Source organism: Bremia lactucae, linkage group LG12 (genome assembly GCF_004359215.1).
Source record: "Bremia lactucae strain SF5 linkage group LG12, whole genome shotgun sequence".
NCBI lineage: Eukaryota > Oomycota > Peronosporomycetes > Peronosporales > Peronosporaceae > Bremia > Bremia lactucae.
This window is the reverse complement of record NC_090621.1, coordinates 3,379,158-3,393,043: the sequence shown is the minus strand read 5'-3', so window position 1 is coordinate 3,393,043 and position 13,886 is coordinate 3,379,158. Positions and strand designations below refer to the sequence as shown.

The following is a 13,886-nucleotide window of genomic DNA, read 5'->3' as shown; positions in this document are numbered from 1 at the left end:
GTAAGCGCTTTAAGATTATGGATCGGCTAGTTTGTGAATTTGCCACTAGTGTCCAAGTTCTGCGAGTGGTAACTAAACACATTGCGAGATTTTATGTCAAGCATCAACTGTACAGAAACTGCGTTGTATCAATTATTTCAGACTTTTTTAATTTAGAAGCAAGTTCTTTTTTAGAAAATCGCAGTCGAACACGTTGGATGCACATCAAAGCACGGATCAATATTGATCTTTAAGTAAATTTAAACGGGCGCTCGTCAGTCTATATCTCTTAAGTTAAAGAGTTATCTACGTGAGGTAGGCGCTGGTCATTAGCAGGCATCAACGACAACTCTCAAGTTATGACAAAACACTAATTAAAAACTAAAATGGAGCTAAATTTTGAGCAATTCCTTGTTCCACCTTCATAACAATTTGCACGTTTAGTGACATTAGCATAATTGTCGGATCATCCGCGGTAAGATCCAGCAACCAATGTATAAATAGCTTTTTAAATACGGCGTTTAGCCCAAGAAGTTGCTAATCATATTGTTAGGAATAGAGCAATCGGGATAAGTTCTAAAAACGAAGCAACTGCATTACTTGATAAAGTTCTTGCCTCTACCGTGTCAGCTCCTGAATTAGATGTTCGATAGAGACGTGGCTTTTTCGAATGCTAAAAAACGGCACTTCCTATACCAAGGACACCTGTTTTACGTAAAGCTCTTTTTTAGACCACAAATAACAAACTTACAGGCATGAGAATGGACACATGCTGTCCAGCAGATTTCGTTTCTTTGCAAATACGTTGTTGCCAAGTTGCGTACGCATATGCACAAAAGGTAAAAGAGCTTCATTACGGCATTTAGTTTGGGATAGAAATCGATATACTTCCACCATGTGTTACCGCAATCAGAAGTGTGTCAAACCTCTGCACGTGGTCTCTCTTCTATCTCGAAATCGATTTTAAATGTTTCATGACATGCGGTTGAAACCCTCTTGCACACACCATGACCCGTTCACTTGTCGTTCATTATTCAATTTGCTTAAGACTTGGACAGTTCAACTACAAACTCTAATCAATTCGTAAAAGATGCGTGCTTTTCTTTGTATTCTTCTCCTCGCCGTCGCTTTCAATGTTATTGCCGCGATTTTTTCTCCTGGTACGGTCACGAATTTGTTTATTTAAACGTCACTAACAACGTTGTGAATGATGTGAACAGGTGAAGTCGAAAGCTTTAGAAACAGTAAAGCGTTTAAACAGTTAGCTAAAGGTGCCGACGCAGCGGATGAATTTTTTGAAAATATTGATGAAGGAAAAAAAGCGAAATAAACAAAAGCAACCCTGGAATTAACGTTGCAATTTTTGGGAAGGATTGAAATTTGGTACTTTGACGATAAAGTCGCCCCACTATTCGCCCCCATTTTGTCGTGTCTAGTAGAAAGCGTTTAAAAAATAAAAACCATTGTGTTTTCACAAAATCGATGTTTGTTTCTCTAATTCAATAAAATATCGCGCCCAAAATGAAGTGTCACACATCAGTGGGTTGTTTCTCATATTCGGCTGTTTCAGTTTCGCCTGAAATGAAGTGTCACACACATCATTGGTGTGTTTCTCTCTCGCCCGAATGAAGTGTCACACATCAATATTTTTATTGTGGCGACGCACGGTTACTCTCGTCTCATCCGTGGAGACGGTCAATGCGCCGTCCGCCCTTTTTGCCGTGCCAACGTCGCGCTATTCTTAACTTCTTCGCTACTGGATAGCACCCACAATTGTCCATACTAGTCATCGGGTTTCCCTCTCTCTCGGTCGACAATGGAGCTAAATGCGCTGCCGCCACTCTCGCCCACGATGGAGCAGGCATTCTATGAAGCCTTTGCGGACATGTCCGACCTTGAAAATCGCAACAACGTTTCGTTTTTCAAGCAAAAACCGCCTAATAACGCATTGCAATCAAAAGACGTGGCACCGGCGTTGACGCCGCATCTCGCGCCAAGAAAGCGGGCGGAGCTTCCTCTGTGCCAACTCAGTCCGCGGCTTTTGAAATGCCACAGCATCACAACGAACAGTGAATTAAAACGTGCACGGCGTTCTGCGATTGAGAAAAAGTCGCGCCAACGACGGAACGAGCATCTTCGACGAATGCGCGACCAAGTGCGGAAACTCGAGACCATCATTCGTCAAGGGTTCCAGGGGTACCCGTCGTGTACCCCCAATGATGCAATCATTCCATTGCAGCACCCGGCACGATTGGTGGCAACTCTTCAAGTGGACCACACACGACTCGTGTGTGCCTTGCAACACAGGACAGCGGCAACTCGACGCGTCGTGAGGGCTGACAATAAGTACGTGTGGAACTCGGGCGTGCCATGGAGTTCGTCGTTTCTTGCTGCGTTTCGCCACTTGAGCGTACCCGAGTGTTACGCGCTCGTTCGTGCGTCGTACGATACAATCCAGCGTTTTAGTACGACGCAGCACTATGAAACAACGGGTGTAAACTTTATGGGATGGACGGACAAGCGCAAATACGACGCACATACGAGATGTTTGCAGTATGGCTTTACCAAAAAGTTTTGGCACGCGGATCCGCAAATGTTGCTTGAAAAGACATGGGCAATTTTTATGGATGGGTACAAATTGGAAAAAGTGGCCTTTGATGCGTCGGTAAGTAACCGGTATGAAGTTTTGCAACAAATGAAGGACGATTGGCGAATTGTACGACGGGATCATTGGATTCCAAGGATTGCCATGACACTTGCGTCGGTGCAATTGATCTTTCGACTGCAGACCCATACGGGCTATTTGCTTGGGTTGCGGACGATTGCGGTGCCCGAGATCCAAGAAGCATTGGAGCCACATGAGTACTTTTACGAAACCTTCCATTGGTACGTGTTGAGGGGGTGTTGCTTGAATGTGATTAAGTTGACCGATGGTTTTTTTTTTTTTTATGGGGGTGTAGGACGCATTTTAACCAATTGTATGACGAGAATGACCAACCTGCCGGGTGCGAAGTTATTTGCGCGGGAAAGATTCAGGATCAGAAAAGGCTCAAGTCGACGTATTGGCTCTTTGAGCTTGTGTGTTACATTATTCGTTGGGAAACCGAGTGCATTGCCTCACTCTTTTTAAAGCACAAGTAAAAAAGTAATAGTGTGCCGACTGATTACAATTCAGCAAGTATACGTATATTGCTAAAAAAGTGGGCCTCCTGTCTATATTGTCGAATAATTCGGATTTAATGCGACCGAGTCAATTTTTCGAGTTAATCTATGGAGTCTGCGCTGCTCGTGAGCCATACGGCTTCGGTCTGTCACGTAGCAGCTGCTCGGACTCTACAACAACGATATGGTGCCAAATTGAATTCATTATGCAGAGGGATGCTCCATGCAAAAGTATGTACTTTTCATCATTTGCACTATAGCACAATATACGGCCAAATGTAAGCTGTTAATATAAACCTTTTTGCGTTGAGTATCTTTTAAAATGGAAAGAAAAACATCTCGACGCGAAAAAAAACGGCCGAATATGCTCGAAATTTGCTATGCCGCGTAGGATCGAGTACTTAACCGATGGCTCAGAAATGTCGAGGGCGATATTTGAAGCGCCTTTGGGTTTTATTAAGGAAACGATACGCCACGACTTTTATTAGAACACTTAAAAGGTTTTCATAGTCATCGTAAAGCTTCGAGAAAACGAGATTGTCGTCCCGGTTACGAGACCGAGACAATTTAGAAAAAAAGGATTCGCATTTTCATTGGTGCAAATCGACATTGCTTAGATAAAAGGCTTTTTCCAATTTATTGTGCGTAATCATTGAAATTCGTAACGTTGACAACTTAATTCTTGGTTACGCAACGTTGCTATTTAAAATTATACTAATAGAGACGGTGAGGAGAGGGAGCTTGATGCTAAAAATTTGCACTTTGACCGAGCACCAGTATGGCAAATTTGCACTCAGAACCACCACCTGCGTAGTAACAATTATTTTCTCTCGCCGATTCGTCCTCTGGGAAATTACTCACGAGTACTATCCAATCCCATCACGTAAAGACGAGTAATATTTAAAAGAGACGAGTTTTTATCCGATACTCGACAAAATAGTGTATTATTTCGATTACTTTCAAGGGTTCGGGATAATCAATTCGATTCTTACAATCATTCAGTTTACTTTTGTTGCCATGACCATCAGTCGTTCTTTTTTGCCCCGTCGCATGGCCAGTGCTGCGGCCCTCTGCGTCGCAGCGTACAGCAGCATTGGGCAGCTCCCAGCACGCCAAGACGCTCCATTTGCACCCACAGATGGCTGTACGTCGATGGTGTCGCACGCCGCACCGGCAGTGCGGAAACACCCGCGCTCGCGTAACCGTCAGGTATACTCTTGGCACCTCCCACGTAACCGGTTGCAACAAGAGTATATCCTCGAAAGCGTAATCGGGGAAGGTGGGTACGGTCGTGTCCATATGGGACGCCACCGTGATTCCAATACCCGTGTAGCCATTAAGCGTGTATCGAAACAGCTGACTACAAAGGCTAATTTTTTGCAAGAAGTAGCCATTCTCGAGCAAGTAGGGGGTACACACAATGTTGTGGCGTTACGAGAAGCATTTGAGACTTCCGACGCCTATGTTCTGGTCACGGAGCTCGTGCATGGAAAAGAATTATACGACGAATTAATACACCATGGCGTGTACGAAGAAGCGCGAGCGAAAGCCCTAGTTGCCGACTTGGCCGCCACGTTGCAATATTTGCACGCGTTGCAAGTGGTCCACGCAGATTTAAAACCTGAAAATATTTTAGTATTTCAGGAACCGGCAACTCGACTGCGATTGATTGATTTTGGCCAATCCTTTCGTTTGTACGAAGCCACGGAACGTGGACTGAATATTTGTACGACCGCCTATGCGTCGCCCGAAGTGCTTTCGTATCGAAAACCTGGCTGTGCGATGGACGTCTGGGCGCTCGGAATTGTCTTGTATGTGATTTTATGTGGCACACACCCATTTGATCCCACGAATGAGGCAACAGATTTCGAATTGCAAGAGCGAATTCGGAAAGGCACATTTGACTGCCAGTCGCCCGGATGGAAATGTTTGTCGCCATTAGCACGGGATTTGATTCAACGAATGTTAACGGTGGACCCAGTGCAGCGTATAAGTGCCTCGCAAGTGTTGCAGCACGAATGGCTCACGAGTTTGTGACAAAGGGGTCGTGTCGAAACTTTGCATTTTTAGACAATTATCGTGATTTGATTTCTTAATGTTTGATGCGAGTTTTTCATTTTATTTTATTTAAAAAACAAAACACGAAACCATTCGGAATTTCATTGGAAGAAATGAATAAATGACAATTTTAGTTAAATTCTAGCTGGTTTGTTGTGTCGAATTACGATAGGATTTATTCGCTTTTGCCCGGACGCTTCTTTTCCTTTTTGTGTTTTTGTGTGTGTTTACGGTGCTTCTTTGCAGCATTCTCATCACGGTCGACCTCATCGTGATGGATAAGTTTTCGTTTCTTTTCCTTTTTCGCTTTTTTTTCTTTTTTTTTCGACTCGTTTTCGTTTGTGTCAGATTTCACCTGACCCTCCTCCTTCATCTGTGTTGCCGGCAACTTATCGTGCTGAAAGAGACAGTTCTCACCCCGCTGACACGATCCAGTGCGTTGCCAATTGTAGCAAACACTCTGGAAACGCTTTTGGTACTCGCTTACTTCCTCCACTGCCGTCACAGGAGCAACTTGTGGCGTATAGCCAGTATGAGCAAATCGACACGACGTGCCACGCGTGCATGCGCCTCGTTGGAAATTTTTGCATACGGCCACTTTGGCAACTGCAGCAAGTGGCAATGCCACACGAACAGGTGTTTTCCAACTTTCGTCGATTGGTGCAGCAACGTGGCGAAAGCGACATGCTCCGCCACGTTTGCATTTCCCTTTTTGGAAATTTTGACAAAATGGAGCATTGGCATCGGCAAGCGTTTCCTCTTCGTGATTGGCTAGTTTCTCTTTACCAATCGCATTTGGCACCGTCTCATTTTCGTCAGGTGCAACGTTAGCCTCAGTTGCTTGCAAGTGCTGGAACTTGCACGAGTTTCCACGATTACATTTCCCTTTTTGAAAATTAATGCAAATCGGCGCATCGGACACCGGTTTGAGCGTGAATTCCGCAACCCCCAACGAAGCACCTGGAACGAACCCGCCACTTATTGGTCGGTCTGCTGGCTGCACCAACTCTTCGGCATCTTGATCTTGCAACACGTGCGCAAATTTGCATGCATCTCCGCGCGTACACTGTCCTTGCTGAAATTTGTGGCAAATACCCTTTTTTAGCTTCTTTTGCAATTCCTCGCGTGCTTGAGCGTACCCCTCATCCCTTGCACCATAGTCAATATTCATTGGCCTTCCCATCACAACCCTACCATCTAGCTTAACAGCTGCTTCACAGGATTCTTCGTCATGGAATTGGACATACCCAAACCCTCGAAACTCTTTCGTCTGAATATGCTCTGCAAACCGAACCGCACGAATTGATCCACAATGGTCAAACACTTTTCGCAACACTTCTTCTGTAATGTCATAGGCTAAATTGCCGACATAAATAGTTGTGCAACCTTCAGGGCGTGGACCAATGACCTTTGTCGGCCGATTTGCACTATAAATTGCGTCCTTTCCGACAGGATTGGACCCAGTTTTAGGCTGCAAAAAACGCACATTTAGCGTGCGTTTTTCCCATTTTGACTGGTTTAGCTGGTCCACAGCGTCGAGAGCATTTGTGTAGTCGCTAAACGTGACGAAGCCAAAGCCACGGGAACGCCCAGTCTTCGGATCATACACCACTTTGGACTGATGCATGTCACCAAATACTTTACATTTCTCGTATAGCGCATCGTCGTCCACATGCAGTGGCAACCCCGCAATGAATACTTTGTTGCGGTCACGCCAGAGGTCTCCGTCGGTCATCTTGCCAAAATGGGTACTTTAAAAAATGAAACTGTCGTGTGGCCAAAATTGGGCATGGAGACACGGGAAAAGGACGTCTTAGGTGCGGATCTTGAAGAGGCGCTATGGTTGACGTGTTGTCATTTGTGGCGTTGCACGATCCTATAAAATGTCACCATTTAGACGCATTACATGCTCTGTTTAGCCTTTTCTATTATGAGTTAAATTTTATAGAAGCAACTCGTGGCCTCAGCGCTACCAAAGCATTCCAGCGAATGGCAGTTTTTTACCTTCGAGTTTAACGCAATTGCCGTTTATTTGAGTTTGCATAACTTTAAACTAGTATCCGCAAATAATTTCCAGTAAATGAGTGACAGTGGATATATTTGCGGATGCTTAGCTTGTTTTGTTATCGCGTGTGGCGTAAGCTGCGTTGCAGCTGTGGAAGAAGGAGAATGTGAGCGGGAACGAGCAGCAGTAGAATCGCTCCAGCTAACGATCTCAAGCGTCGTCATGGTGAATCCCATACCAGTGCTTACCCCATGCTCCAAGCTGCAAAGACAGTCGAGTTTTGACTACGCGGCAGTGCCAATACTGGAGGCAAAAGAGCCTGAATCAAGCAACAAGATGACGTCAAAGTCGATTAAAAACAACTTGCGACTTATTAAGAAAACACGAAATTATTGCTTCAATGCAAATTGGTAAGATACTTGCCACATAGAGGTAGAAATACTTGGGTTTTCACCATCAATTACACAATACTCGATAATAGAGAAATACAAGTTTGAGTAACGATTTTGTATGCGACGTGTACTAACTACCCACACCAAATATTATGTTCATTGTTGCCGGCTTACTCAAATTCTACATGTTTGGGCACCGCAAAAGTTTGGGTCTAAATCGAGTAATTTTCTAATTTTCGTTTAATTACCTGTTTTTGTCACTGCAAAAAAAAGTCACTGTGCTATATTTAGACAAACAATTCAATCTTCCTTGTTTTTTGTCAATCGCTTGCACCAATTTTATAGAAATTATTTCTAAAAAGCAAATCGTAAGATCCGCGCTCTTACCCCCGATGTCGTCGAAGAAGTCGGCGCGCAGCAGGACCTTCGGCTATGAAGTAACAAACGAAAACGTAAGAAGGTAACAAGGACTTCAAATCATGTGCGCATGCATACCCAACGAAGGGTCCGAAAGTTCCTGAGACTGCGATTGGGACTGGGACATGCTCTCGCCTGGGTTACAAAGAAAACGGTACATTATACATATTAGTATACTTGTGGCACCAGCAATCAAAGCACGCACTTGAGTCCGCGGTGAGTTGCGAAAGCTGGTAAAATTGATTTAAAGACTGCAAGGCAACATTAGAAACGAATCAAATCACCCGCTGATTAGAAATAGGTACGCAAAACGTACCCCCAGCATAAAGTTGCGCACGGAACTAATTTCAATTGCTGCAACATTGTTCATTTGAATGGCAAAAGCTGTGCCTCCACTTTGCACATCGTTGGCAATCTTTGCAAGACCGTTTCGGATTTTGTCTTGCCGAACATTTTGTAGATCTTCCACAAGCAACCGCAAATGCTCACCTTGTTCGAGGTCTTCAGGTGCACTGCAAATTTTCACCGAGGCAACATGTGGTAAAGAGAGTGTTTAAACGTTGTTAAATTTGCACTTACTTTTTTAGCAACAAGGACGCCACTTCTAAATAATGAAACGGCAACTCCTCAAATACGTCACTAGTTTTTTCACGCTCCAGCTGCGCCGTTAAGTACTCTACAGTAAAATCAATATGATATAACGACCGGCTACATCACTCTCTATGTGTTGCATCGACCATTCCACTAACCGACTGAGAACCAAGATGGGGCCAGAATGCGGCACTTGTGAAGCTGCTTTAGCATAATGGCCAGCCATAGTGGCACATGCAATGTAATGCCGGGCTGAAATGGTCCAAAATTACCCTAAACAAGCCCAATTCGTCATACCCTCTTTTTTGGCAATTTTGGGTCGCGTACACAGATAAAGTTGAGCATGCCATTATTGTCTCGTACTTGAAAGTGCGGCATTATGACGATGAGTTCGTGCTCCGCCTGCATTGATATACCCCACAACAAACGTCCTTAGTACGTTATTACTTGCCTACTAATTCGCTATTCCGCTATACGCACGAGAAACTCCGTCTCGCTCACCGACAAGCTTGACATGGCGGCAAAACGTTTGTGTCGCTAAAAATGTACGAACTTGCCGTCGGCAATTATTGTGTGCAACATTAAGGTTAAACCAACTGACCAGATACTAAGTGTCCATCACCGAGGTTTTATATTCGTTCAAATGATTAGGGTCTCGAAATGGCTCCGCCACTACCATGTGGCGCGGCAAAGTGAATGGTGGCAACGAACCCTGCAACGCACTTCTCAGGGTGGCAACTGATTTTCGAAAGGGTTGTGTGCCGAATATGACGGCCCCTAAAGAAACGTTTGTGCCTTTTTTTGCGCCCCATTGCGTGTGTTGCCAACGTGGCCCTGATTGACATGGGAGAGAGCTTGGCAACACAGCCGAAAGTGTTTACTATACACTTTGTTTCCACCCACATATCAATTTTACAAGGTCAAGTGGTCACTTTTTGCCACAAACCGCCTCTTCCACTTTCACGTCTTTCATTTGCACCGGCAACTACCTCAAGTTAAAACACGTACCCATGCGTCTTGCCGTGCGCGACATCACGGCAATATTGCAAGTCCATTGCCACGTCGCAGGGTCTCAATTTGACCGAGCCATCATGCCACAGCCCGAATTCCTCCTTGCGACGCGAATTGTCTTTTGCACTGACGCCCACGGTGGCACGCAAATGCACGCGGCGTGGCGCACTTTTCGCACTTTTGCCGAATTTCAAAGTCTCGATGTCCAATTGCGTCGCACTTTTCCACGTCGCATGGAGCTCTTGGCTCCACCGCCGCCCCATGTGCGACGAACATGGCTACATCGTCATCGTCAGGCCACATTCTTAGCAAAACGCTGCGCTGAACTCAATTTGTACTTGGAACAACTACTTGTGCATCCACACTTGCGATTAACGAAATTCCTTGACCCGCAGGCGCCGCTTTTGCTGCGATGTTTCTGCAACTTTGACGCTGGCTTTAGTTCCGCCGACGTGACGCAAGTGGCAAACCCTCATAAACGTTGTGTATTGTACTTAAATTCCCGAAATGGCTTCATCGGCCGAAACGGGATTTTGGAGACCGCAAATGACGATGAGTCGACGAGGCAATTCGAAAGCTCCTTCCGACGACGAGCAACGACAGCGTCGTGGCATTCGACGAAGGAAGACGAGCTTCAGGCAAATCTTATGGACGATAAGTCGCGGCACGTGGCGACCTGTATTAAGTACGAATGTACCTGTCGCATGTGTCCATTTCAGGCCGCTTACACGTCATTGTTGCAATTGTTGCGGGTTCGTGGTTTCCAGCAACTTTATGCGCCACCCGAAGGCGCGAACTCGGCTTTGTATTGCGTGTTGTATCGCTTGCAACAATTGAACGACCTTGACAAACGACTATTTGATGCCTTTACAGAGTTTCCACCACCGAGTGGAGGAACTATCGAAGCACAAGTGGCCATGCAAAATGAAGCCATTCATAGGCAATTAGCAACTACTGTCGAGTTGTTGCGGCAAACAGTGGCCAATTATGGTCTGTTGCATGTGGATACATTATCGAGGCATTTTCATATGTCCATTGTAGATTTAAAAAAGCGGTTGCATGAATTCCAGTCCCGAGATGAGATGCGCGTCGGGGCCGTTGAGCTTGTTATCTTGACTACAATGTTGGATTTATCCATTACATTGATTACAAATGACCATGAAGAAACCGAACAGCAAATTATGCCACTTGAGGGGTTTCGATCCATTCGCAATGGAGGTCGGGTAGCCATGACATTTGGCTACATTCTGCCGACCCTTGTCTGTCTAAATGGCTACTATCTTTTGGCCGAACCAGTGGCATATCAAGACCAAAAAGAAAGTTCCGTCGTGACAAAACGACAGCAGAGTCGCATGTGGCTAGGCATTGACGAAATGGATCGTTGCTTTATGGCTGAGATTGAATTAACAGTTGCCACAAGGGCCGAGACGTTTTCACCGGTTTTTGACCTATCCATGGCCGATTCGTTAAATTCCGCCATCTTAAGTGCGGTTTGGGACGATTGTAGCCATAATCCGAATACCTTTCATCTGTTTGAGCGGCAAGCGCGCCAATTTGGCAAAGGACGGACGACGGCGCACGGTTTTATGCAGTATTTAGAAGTGGCTTTTGGATTTGAAGGTGCGACGTATCTCGTGGATTTCTTACTTCACGTGTTGCCGGAGAAAGATCTTTGCAAAAAGTTGCTTCACGTTCGATGGATGCGGGTGCATCGGCAACTTGCGAAGCGCGTGTCGCCATGAAGGTTGGACAAGGTGGCTACTTATTCTGAGAGAGGGGGTATAAAAATGATTCCAATTAGAGGTATGGATTCGTGCAATTGTTGCTTGTGACAGTCGCGTGTGCCAGAAAGCGTGTTACGATGTTGGCAACTGGATGGCAGTGGCATTAATAATGCTGTTCGCAACTTTTTAGTGGCTAATAAGGGCCGAAAAGAATGCGGATATGAATTTATTTAGTGTACTACGTCTTTTTTTTTAATACATATGGGTACAATGAACTATTTACGGACCACGAATTGTCACTATTTCAAGGTTATCGCATGATCAAAAGAATATAATCATAAATGGTCGATACTGAATGCGGACAGTAAAGCAAGAGGCAAATATAAGAAACTCATTCCAAAGGATTTGCCTAAGAAAGAAAAGGTGGGGTGTAACGTTACATAAATTAACCCTTAAAGGTTGTTAATTAATTTATTATCTAAAAGGTAGAGAATATTTGGAGAATATTACTTTATATAGTCATGTTCAGAAATCTTATCCATAAATAGGTATAGACCATTATATCTATTTATTCCGCGGACTAATCAGCTGTAGATATAAACAAAAGAGAGATAGAGATAAGATAAGAATTCAGTTGCATGTTTAGTATTAGTTTATAATAAGGTAAGAGTTAACAGATAGAAAGAAGAGATACTTAATTATATTAATACAGTTTTCAATTTACCCTCTTTTTTAAGCTAGTTACCTTAAAGAGAAGTCTTCCTCTGCACGTACTAGTGTACGTGAAATAAAAACGTAAGGCACCACTCGCAACTGAAGCAGTGCGAAGTGGACTTGTACTGAAGCAGTACAAGTCGTAGTACCCCGTTACACCTGGTAGCACATTGTAGTCCGTCGAAGGACCACATTTCCTTCATCTAACATGGGCATGTCAGATGATAGTGGGAATACGCATCACGTTTCGCGTGATAGCTACTCCTTTCTAAGTGACATAGAAAAGCGTGCGGTCGAACGAATGAGTTCGACCGTAAGGAGCGATGCCATCTTGGCCATGCTGTCCGGTTTAGACAGAGATGCCTTCCATTCAGCCATCGCCAAGTTCATACAACATGAACTTGACGAGATGAAGGAGAAGGTAGCCTTGCTGAATCAGCAAGGCTCTCAACAGGCAGAACTGTTGAGGATACAGCAGGTACAGACCCCTGTACGTAGGATGACGCATACGCGTCGTCCCGAAACCCTAAAGATTGACACCTCAAAGTATAGGGGAGTCAAAGAAGATTCTTTCTTAAGATGGTTTGTCGAGTTGGACGATGCCATAAGGGCACGTCACATCGTCGACGAGCAAATGCAAGTGGCATTCGCTCAATCAAATTTGGCAGGTCGTGCCAAAACTTGGGCATTGGGCCTTAAGTTGTGCGACCCATACGTCTTTGGGTCGCTAGAGGCTTTTAAAGCCCGGCTCAAACAGACGTTTGAACCGCCAAGGGCTGAGTTCAGAGCTCGTTCAGAGCTTCTGAAACTCAAGCAAGGCAAGCGTGATGTTCACGCATATGCCCAGCACATTTGACTCTTAGCGAGTTGTATCACAATTAACCAGTCCAAGAACACACGTTGATTACAGTGTTCATGCAAGGTCTTACGGATGGTCCCGTAAAGACCCGCCTGTTCCGCTTGGAACTGGATACGCTTGAAGAAGCAATACCCGTTGCGGAACCGGAGGACTTTAGCTTGAGACAGGCTCAAGCTAGTTCGTCATCGTATCGTCCTCCAAGACGACACAAGTTAGGAGGTCCAGAACCCATGGACCTCTCTTACGTCGAAAGCGAGAGACCTCGCTTTTCGAGCAATAAGCGATTGCAGAAATGCCATCGCTGCCAAAAATTAGGACACTACGCTCATGAGTGTAGTGCCCCACGCCCAGCACCGAAAGGTACTGAACGTAATTTTGGACCGTATGCCAAAAAGGGCAACGGTCGCGGGTCCGACGTTGTTGCGAAATCGCAACAGCGAGGCGGACCGCCAAAAAGCGGTCGGGGTCAGTAGGGGCGCAACGCCCTACTGATCCAGCAACCTCAAGAGAATTTGTGTATCCCTTGACTAAAGTTGCTCCAGACACACAATCATTATGTGCCTCTGCACCAGGTGATGAGGGATACCTCATCAACCTCAACTTCTGCGTGTTGAGAGTCTTGCTGATTAAGCAAGGCTACCTTCTCCTTCGCCTCGTCAAGTTCATGTTGTATGGACTTGGCGATGGCTGAATGGAGGGCATCTCTGTCCGAAATCGGACAGCATGGCCAAGATGGCATCGTTCCCTACGCTCGAACTCATTCGTTCGACCGCACTCCTTTCTATGTCACTTAGAAAGGAGTAGCTATCACGCGAAACGTGATGCGTATTTTCATTTCATCTAACATGTTCATGTTAGATGATTGGAACTGTGGTCCTTGGACGGACTACAAAGTGCTACCAGGTGTAACGGGCTACTGCAGACCTGTACTGCTCTAGTACAAGTCCACTTCGCACTGCCTCAGTGCGAGTGGT

General features: G+C 45.2%; 5 protein-coding genes across 5 annotated transcripts; 3 read left to right on the top strand and 2 right to left on the bottom strand.

Annotated features, from left to right (window-relative positions):
- The first annotated feature begins 852 nt into the window (after window positions 1-852).
- Window positions 853-1,358, top strand: CCR75_006339 (uncharacterized protein). The gene is made up of 2 exons (XM_067964409.1): window positions 853-1,139; window positions 1,200-1,358. The coding sequence occupies exons 1-2, from the start codon at window positions 1,070-1,072 to the stop codon at window positions 1,307-1,309; spliced, it is 180 nt and encodes a 59-aa protein (XP_067820851.1). The 5' UTR covers window positions 853-1,069; the 3' UTR covers window positions 1,310-1,358.
- A 216-nt stretch (window positions 1,359-1,574) lies between these two features.
- CCR75_006340 (uncharacterized protein) lies at window positions 1,575-3,464 on the top strand. Its single transcript, XM_067964410.1, has 2 exons — window positions 1,575-2,865; window positions 2,940-3,464. The coding sequence occupies exons 1-2, from the start codon at window positions 1,796-1,798 to the stop codon at window positions 3,118-3,120; spliced, it is 1,251 nt and encodes a 416-aa protein (XP_067820678.1). The 5' UTR covers window positions 1,575-1,795; the 3' UTR covers window positions 3,121-3,464.
- Window positions 3,465-5,374: 1,910 nt separating this feature from the next.
- Window positions 5,375-6,934, bottom strand: CCR75_006341 (uncharacterized protein; the record flags this gene model as incomplete). Its single annotated transcript, XM_067964411.1, has 1 exon — window positions 5,375-6,934. One exon carries the CDS (start codon window positions 6,932-6,934, stop codon window positions 5,375-5,377), a length of 1,560 nt encoding a protein of 519 aa, XP_067820679.1.
- Window positions 6,935-7,414: 480 nt separating this feature from the next.
- On the bottom strand, window positions 7,415-9,120 carry CCR75_006342 (uncharacterized protein; the record flags this gene model as incomplete). The annotated part of the gene is made up of 9 exons (XM_067964412.1): window positions 7,415-7,523; window positions 7,984-8,026; window positions 8,092-8,148; window positions 8,219-8,264; window positions 8,330-8,525; window positions 8,593-8,689; window positions 8,763-8,877; window positions 8,902-9,006; window positions 9,085-9,120. 9 exons carry the CDS (start codon window positions 9,118-9,120, stop codon window positions 7,415-7,417), a joined length of 804 nt encoding a protein of 267 aa, XP_067820676.1.
- A 494-nt stretch (window positions 9,121-9,614) lies between these two features.
- Window positions 9,615-11,357, top strand: CCR75_006343 (uncharacterized protein; the record flags this gene model as incomplete). The annotated part of the gene is made up of 1 exon (XM_067964413.1): window positions 9,615-11,357. One exon carries the CDS (start codon window positions 9,615-9,617, stop codon window positions 11,355-11,357), a length of 1,743 nt encoding a protein of 580 aa, XP_067820677.1.
- Between the last annotated feature and the right edge of the window lie 2,529 nt (window positions 11,358-13,886).